The 8,094-nt window shown below is 61.5% G+C and overlaps 1 protein-coding gene across 1 annotated transcript in view; it reads right to left on the bottom strand.

The window, feature by feature from the left end:
• Window positions 1-8,094, bottom strand: part of LOC112550695 (phosphatidylinositol 3-kinase regulatory subunit alpha-like) — a 46,212-nt gene that overhangs the window by 1,407 nt on the left and 36,711 nt on the right. Inside the window, exons 5-6 of the mRNA XM_025207114.1 lie at window positions 6,751-6,882; window positions 5-115 (exon numbers count right to left, since the gene is read on the bottom strand). Coding sequence (XP_025062899.1) covers window positions 5-115; window positions 6,751-6,882 — 243 coding nt within the window. The remainder of the gene's footprint in view (window positions 1-4; window positions 116-6,750; window positions 6,883-8,094) is intronic.

The raw sequence follows: 8,094 nt of genomic DNA, 5'->3' as shown, positions 1-8,094 counted from the left end.
AGGCGGCAGAAGTGGGGGCTGAGGTGCTGGAGCAGGAGGCGATGCGGCGGGGGCAGGCCGGCGGTCTCCAGGACGGCCCTCACGCGCTGGCTGCATTCCTCCAGGCTCGGGGTCTCTGCGGGGAGGGAGACACAAGGGAAGGGCAGCGTTTACCGTCTGTAGTTGGCTCTCCTGCGTCCCGTCTCCCCCAGACCGCATCATCCCGCCCGGGCAGAGGTGCCGGCTCCCTTTGACCGTCCCAGCTCCCCTTCTCCGGTCGTTCTGCCCACCTTCCCATGCCCCTCTCTTGGGAGCAGCCTCTCCTAGCTGCCTCTCCTCACTGCAGGCACAAGGGCCTCAAGGATCATCTCCACGGCCCTCCTGCCCCAAATTCACCCCCCTCGGAGACGTGCAGCAGTGCGGCCCGGCTCCTGGCACTCTGCATGTGGCATCGGCCTGACCCAGCTTAGGCAGAGCTGGGAGGCGCGAGTCCTGTGCCCGGCAGCCGCAGGAGCCCTGTCTATGCTACTCCACCCTTGGTTACCATTGGCTGGAGCAGTGGACTTGGCAAGAAAGGCTCCTAAACCTGTTAGGCCCCTGTGATCGAGTCCAGGGATGCTCAGGCCAGGAAAGCACCACGTGGCAGGGGGGAGTCACTTCATCAATTTGGGACCAAGACGGGAGAAGCATCGTGGGGATTAAAAATCCTCAACCCCAGAGCGCGTGCACACACCTGGGCCACGGCTGCCTTCTGCCGAATGTAAAGGACCAGCCCTCTCAACATCAAGGCATGCTGGGAAAGTGGGAGACCCTAGGCTCTGGGTCACTTAGGATCCCACAAATATGATCCTAGGTGGCCTCCATGTACCCCCTGATTTGCCCCCCATGTCCTGGGCAGGTCGGCGCCCCCCTGGCTACCCTGGAGCTCTCCGAGGCCAGAGCGCACGTGGCCCAGATGCCGACTTCTCTGATACACGATTAAATCCGGATTCACTCCGCTGAGCTCAGTGCCATCGCCTTCTGGTGTGACCTTGGCCCAGTCACTTAGCCCCACCCCCACCAAGGGATTTAGGCACGTTCCTTGGGGGACAGCGTGTCCTGGGTATGCGCTCCCCTGGCAATGCCGTGTGCCTCTCGGGCAGAGCAGAGCCCCAGTATTAAGCTCCCTCTGGTGGGACCCCAAAACGGTGGGCAGGGGTTTCTTGGGACCCCGTGCCTGAGGCTGGAGCTTGTTCTGCAGGCATGGGATGGAGTAGGAGCATCTCAGCTGCATCCCCGTGGTCCAGAGGCCTATGGAGGCGAGCCTTTGAGAGCAGGCATGATGGGGACCGTTAATGCCAGGAGTGTTTGGGGAAGGGAGGGATCTGGGGGCAGCCGGATGGACAGACGGACGGACGGACGGACGGACGCCTGGAGTGCCGGGTCCCGGACGGTGCATGTGCTCTGCGGGAGCCTCTCCTCCTTGCAGTGGGCACCCACAGCAACACCCCGACGCCTAATTAATCATCCTGGCTAATGAGTGGAGAACCGAGCCCTGTAACAAGGCTGCTGGGAGACAGGGTGGAGCGCTAACGAGGCGGCTGGCAGCGAGGTTCCCCCTAACGAGACTGTGGGGAGAGCAATCGCAAGCAGCACCGAGCGGGGGATGAGACAGCGAAGCCAGCCGCTCCCCGCATGGCTCTGCCCCATGGCCCGGCCCAGGGGGGTTTGGGCCGTCACGGCCAGGGGGAATTGGGGAGCCAGCTAAGGGGTGCCCCAGGGGCTGCGTCTGGCTCAGGCTGCAGCAGCTCCCCCAAATTCAGGCCTCTGGGATCTGCCTCTCGCCGTCTGCATGGAGCTGGGACCTCCCTGGGCTCGGGCTCCATCTCCACGCGCTTCTGGCGTCTCTCCCGGCTCCTGTCCGGGGTGCAGACTCAGCCGGCCGGTCGAGTCTTGCTATGAGCTATGAGCAAGGGTCTTGCATGTACCCCCCAGGACAGACTCCCCTTGGCTCCTCCATCAAGGGACACCAGCCTGCCTGCACCCGGTGCGTCCCATAGAGACCAGGAGCCGCCGCGGGTCCTCCCAGTCCAGGATCCCGGGAGTCGGGGATGGCAAGGACCCCCCAGACGGCCCCTGGATTTCCCAGCCTTGCTCCCTGCTCTGCTTCCAGCTGGGGGTGAGCATCAGCCCCTGCTAGACAAGCTCCGGGTCGGGACCTGCCACCCTCAGGGCTTGCGGGCCGGGGTCTGGCAAGCACGTGGCAATGTCGGGTGCCCGGTGCCAGGCCGAGGGGGGCTAAAGGGACCCCCAGCTGGCAGCTTTCACACCAAACCTCGGCCTGGGCCCTGGTGCTTTGTGCAGCAGGTCCCCGGCAATGTGTTAAGACGACAGCATCCGATGCAGCGAGCTGCTGCTCACACCAGCTTATGCACGGCTGGCTTAGTTAGTCTGCAAGGTGCAGCTTTGCCCTGCCTTCTGCCTGGCCTTTAAAGGGCCGGCGTACACTAGGAAAGAAAAGAAAAGTGGGGGAGGAGGAGGTCGGAAATCCCCCCAGTAGCTCCCGTCTGTCACGTCCTCCTTGCTTTGGCCTCAGGATCTGAGGAACTCCAGGGCTGGGTCCCTTTGAAGTCGCTTAATGAGCTGGCCCGGCTAATTGCTTTCTAATTGAGTTTCCAGGCTGGGGAAGGAGGCTGCCTTTGATTTCCTCCCCAGAAAGCCAGAGCGGGGAGGCCAGACGAGACGCGGGGTCCCCGCGGGCCGTGTGGGGAGCTGGGGGGGTCTCAGCAGGGAGCTGGGCGCCTCGGTGGCTGGGGGGGCAGGCGGGTGGCTCTCGGGATGTTGCACAGAGAAGTAGCACGGGGAGGGAGCGGGCACCACAGGGACGGACGGTGCCAGCAAGTCTTGGACGGGGTCGCGGCCCGTTGTCACCCGTGTGCGCCCGCCGGAGCTGGGACCGGGGGCCCCCATTCATCATGTGCCCTGCCTACATATCCATCTGCCCGTCCACCCAATGTGCATATCCATCCCTCCTACTACCTCTGTGTCCATCCACCCTACCTACATATCCGTCCCCATCCCTCCATCCCCATCTCCGTATCCATCTGTCCACGCAATACATGCCCACCTGTCTGTCCAATGATCCCCACATCGCCCACCTCTCCTGCCCCCATGCCCATCTCTCCACCCATCCCTGCCCGCACCTTCCAGCCACCCCCTGCACACTCCTATGTACCCATCCATCCGCACGGCCATGGCACGCTCCCTGCAGCTTGCCCATTATGTCCCTCGAGGGGTAGAGACATCGGTCAACGCCGGCTCCAGCTCTTCCCCTACAAATGCTAGGTCTGCCCCATCCGGGACACATCCCACATGGGCCCTTCGCTCCCTACCAGCCCTCTCTTTCCCACCCTCCAGGCTCCATGCAGAGATATCTCAGCTGCCGGCAAACGCGATGCCTAAAGGGATTAAAGTCAACGATACAGGGGTTTATTTTGTATTACTACTATGGGAGAGAACAGCCGGGTTTGTCATGGCTGCGAGATCGCTGCGCTCGCGGGGCTGGATCGGCGTGCGGTGCCGCAGACGCCGTGAAGGGCAACGGGAGTCGCTAATGAGCAAGGAGAAGAAAGCTGCGCTGAAACATCTGCCGAAGAAGCAGAACAGGACTCAGTGCTGGGGGCGGCTGTCCTGGGAAAGGTGGGGAAAGAAAGGGGGACCTTTCTGGGTCAAATGTGTGCCCAGATCCTTTCAATCCAAGAGCGGTCCCAGAACTGAAGGGGACTCCTCCTTTGCCGGCAGCCGTATGGGGCTTATGGATCGCGGAGGGCGTGGAACAAGCAAGCAGGGAGGTGCTATTTCAGCTCTGGCAGGGAGAAGACCCATTCCCCTCTGCTCTGGGGACCGCGGGGTCTTCCCCGGCTGATGCTCTTGTCTGGGCTGATGTGAGACACGGCCTCGACGGCTGGTTGGAGACAGTGAGCACCACAGCTCGACACCAGGCCCCGTGGCTTTGAAGACGTCCGGTCCTGTGTCCGCGGGGGCACGAAACCTCATCTCCCACCTGCCAGGGTTGCATCTGGAGCCCCGGCGCACAGGCTAGGCTGCATAGGGCATCCTCCAGCCCGGCTGCTGGGCCGGTGGGGAGCAAGGAGCTGTAACGCCAAGCGTGCATGCATCCCAGCCCTCGAACAGTTCATGCCTGCCCAGGGTACGATGCACAGGGCTTTCCCTCCACGATCAGGGTTACAAAGTGCTTGTTCTCCCTCATGGCTTGCTAGGCACGGAGGGACAATGCTGCCTGATCCCCCCAAGCCCCAGCTAGGTGTCCGTGCCAGTATAGACAAGCCCTTTCATCTCATAAAATCACAGAGCACCAGAAGGGAGTGGGAGAGCTCGCATATAGTCGAACCCCGGCCTGAGGCAGGACCAGCCCTGTCCAAACCAGCCCAGACACGTCCATCATCTAACCTCTTAGTGCAACGATGGTCAGCCCTGGCACATCACACCCGCACCTGCCCCAGGGAAGGCGGGGGGACCACGGCGGCCAGCGTCCTCCTGCCGTAAAGGGTTGATTAGAGATCCCAGGTGGAGGCTGTGCCCCCGCTCCAGAGGAAGGCAGCTCCCCCAGATCCATCTCAATCTGGCTGTGGGGGTCTGGCATCTTTGATAGGAGGGGTGAGGAGTCTCTCCAAGCCCAGTCACAGCAGTCTCCTGGGAGACAGGAGAGGTGGTTTTCAACCCCTTTGGGGACCAAACTCCCTGGTTCCCCCTATACCCAGCTGAGAGGCCGGACCCAGTCCTCTAGAAACACCCCCGCAGTGCATTTTGGGTTATACCTTTCCACTTGAGTCAGAAAACTACATTCCCACCCCTGCCACAGACTCTCTGCTTAGCCTTGGGCAAGTCGCTGGATCTCTCAGCTCCTCGAACGGGAATCAGGACCCGCCTCCCCCTCCCCTGAGCCATTAACATATGCAAAGTGCCTGGTTTGCAGCTTATATGCAGAAGGACGTGCCATCGGACCGGTCCCCATTTCCTCTTGACCGCCAAGAGGATCCCAGCCCGGCTGTGGTCTTGTCCGGAGACCCCATCTGCCCCGGCCTTTGCGGGGTTGAGCGTGTGGCCTGTCACTTAAGGGAAAAAGCCAACTAAACTGAAGCCTTTAAAGCAATCCCATAGGGTTGCACAGAGGCCGGGAAGACTTTGCAGAGACCGAAAGGTGCTTCCAACACCCTGCGCTAAGAGAGCAAGGATTCGTCTATGCCCTTATAAAGCCAAAAGCTGACTAGATCACAGGAAAAATGTCCCCGCTGCGGAGCCAAACTATTGTAATAATGCTTTCTTTCTGGGCCAGCCTTGCAGGGATTTGGCAGTCGCTGGGCCTCCTGGCATGGGCAGGCTGCACCGGCTCCGATCCTAGACCGTCAGCGCTGGAGGCTGCTCCACCTCTGCCGGGTGCCCAGACGGGAGAGAGTCCCATGCATACTTGGTGGGATTTGGAGAGATTTAATGCATTTTTCCACCCCATCTCCCCGGTTGCTGGCGGAGCAGACAAAGCCAGCGCCTCGCTGCTGGCACAGAGGCGAGTGCGGGGAAGGCCCCCGGTTGGGTTCGGCACACTTGCACGTACACATGCATGTTCATCTGGACAAGGACCCAGGGTATCGTGCCCTACTCTTGCTAGCTCACACCCAGAGCCTCATGTCGTCAGTCCTCTCCCAGGAAAATCTCCACGCGCGGTCTGCGCGAAGCTTCGGAGGAAAACCTTCGGACCCTGGTCTCTGGTCAGTGCAGGGGTTCGAGCTCGAGTCCAGGCCTCAATGAGATGCGCTGTTGGCAGAGGTGTCTCATGCCGGCGAAGATGCACGTCTCGGAGACGGGCACAGGCTGGCTCCAAACCCTTTGAACCGCAGAGTCCCAGAGAAGCAGGGATCCGAGTCGGTCTATAAGGTGCAAATCTACCCCGATTGCAGACTAACACCTCCAACTACTTCCCCCAGCTCATTAATAGCATGCTGTCTGGCTACAGCTGCTCCCGACCCTCTCCCCGAGGCATTGTCCCAGTGATGGCCGCGGCGGGGACGACAGGCCGGTGAGAGGAGCTGGTGTCCCCGGAGGTTGCGAGGTCGCCAGCTGCGTGGCCGGCGACGGACGAGGGGAGCCGGGGCATCGCTTTTGAAGGTGATCGATTCCTTGACCTTGATCGAGCGCTCGGGCCGGGGGGACGGGATTCCCACGCTCCCTCCGGTCTGAAGGGCCTCTTGCAGCTCGGCTTTGTCCCCTGTGCCCGAGGCTACCGAGGCCTATTCAAAGGGAGGCACACGAGGCTGTGCCCTTCTTGAGCAGCTCACGGGCGGCCACGGCTCAGTCCCGACCGGGGCTCAGTCCTCAGCTTCCCCGGTGAGACTTGGGCCATGCATCTTCCTACGCCTCCAATCACTCCCATTAATGAGGGCAGAGCCGCGGCACTTTGCACATCAGCTCCGAGGGAGGCGTCCAGCTCCCTTCCTCCACGCCCGGATTAAACCCGCTGTGCCAGCCGGCACTATAACAGCCATTAGCTTTATTATTTTTTTATAATAACATTTCATTTCCAGGCTAAATCCACTCCAAATTAAGTTGCACATCTCGACCGAGCTACCCCTGCGAGCCCCCTCCCTCCCAGACGCTTCAGCCGGGGGCTGACGGTGCTCCCACATCCATGGCAGCCTAGAGGTCTTGGGGCTCAGATGCCCCCTCGTCTACCTGCCCCGAGTCAAAAGGCCGATGTGGCCGGAGAGGGGGACGTACCTTGAGCAGCGTAGACCAGCTCACTGTACACGGCCGGGGGGACCATGGGGCCCGGCAGCTCCTGCAGGTACCATGTCAGCGCCTCGGCCAGGGCCGGCCCGTCGTAGGAGTCCAAGTCGACGGCCGAGGGGTCTGCAAAGGGAGGAGAACAGCGTCACACCCCTGAGCCAGTCGCACCAACAAGCTGGACTGAGGCTGCCCCGAGCCCGACGCGGCCGCAGCGCTCATCCCCGTCCCATCCCTTCAGCCGCTGGATGACCGCTAGCCCCCCACGCGAGGGGCACAGCTCTGCAGGACCCCCCCGTCCTCTCCCTTGCAGGAAGACAAACCAGGCCACTTGTCGAGTCACAAATATCAGCAGGAGCCGATGCCTGCTGAGCGCGGAGCTTGGGGTCTGCCTAGAAATAATCACCAGCGATCGCAAGAGGGACAAGTCCCCTCCAGGCAAGGGCTGCGCCGTGCTGTCGCCAACCCCTTCGCAGAGGGACGTTGCTGCCCGGTATTTCCCTGAGCCCGGCCTCCCAAAACGGAGGCTACACGCGGCCGGTGCGATAGACCCCTTCTTTGCAGCAGGCATTCGTATCGCTACGGAGCCACAGGAGTCGTATCCAACGGGAGCAACTGGATTGACCCCCAAAACGCCGTACAAAAGGATGTGCACAGGAGCACCTGTGCCTGGGGGTGAAGCACAAATATGAGCCCTGTGTCAGGGGGATTTTAAGCCTCCCCCAGGGGCATTGGGTGCTGCTGCAGCCCAGGCTGGGGATGGGACTGGGCTGTGCCAATGCGCCTGCTGGGACTTACAGCTGGAGGGTCCTGGCTAGAGGGTCTTGCCCCCCTGCTCAGGCTCAGATGGATGTTGCATTGGGGATGGGAAGGGATTTTACCCCCTGGACACATTGATATGGAGTAGGGGTGGGATTTGCCTTTCTCCATTGCAGGGGCACGGCATCTACCCGGGGTCTCTTGAGTGTATATTTGCAGCAGGGACGTTGGCCTTGCAACCTTTGTAGCAGCAGGACGCTGGCCACCACGGTCCCCCTGCTTTCCCCATGGAGGGGTTGGCTGCGATGTCTGGTGCTATGTCAGGGATGACTACAATTTTGCTAAGAGGTTGGACCGTGGGGTGGTTTGGACCGGGCGGATCCTGCCTCAGGCAAGTTTGGACTGGATGTGACTCAGCGGGTCCCGTCCAGCCCCACTATGTCCAGCAAGAAGCACCTGGGAGGCCGAGGTGGCTGGAGTGGGATGGGGAAACAGCCCAAGAGCCTTAAATCTCAAGATGACCTGAGGCAGAATCCATCCGTCCAGAACAGCACCCGGCAGGGACCCTACGCCATCCCC

This window comes from Alligator sinensis, unplaced genomic scaffold (genome assembly GCF_000455745.1).
Source record: "Alligator sinensis unplaced genomic scaffold, ASM45574v1 scaffold781_1, whole genome shotgun sequence".
NCBI lineage: Eukaryota > Metazoa > Chordata > Crocodylia > Alligatoridae > Alligator > Alligator sinensis.
Note: the sequence above shows the minus strand (reverse complement) of the source record. Positions and strands in the feature narration are given on the sequence as shown.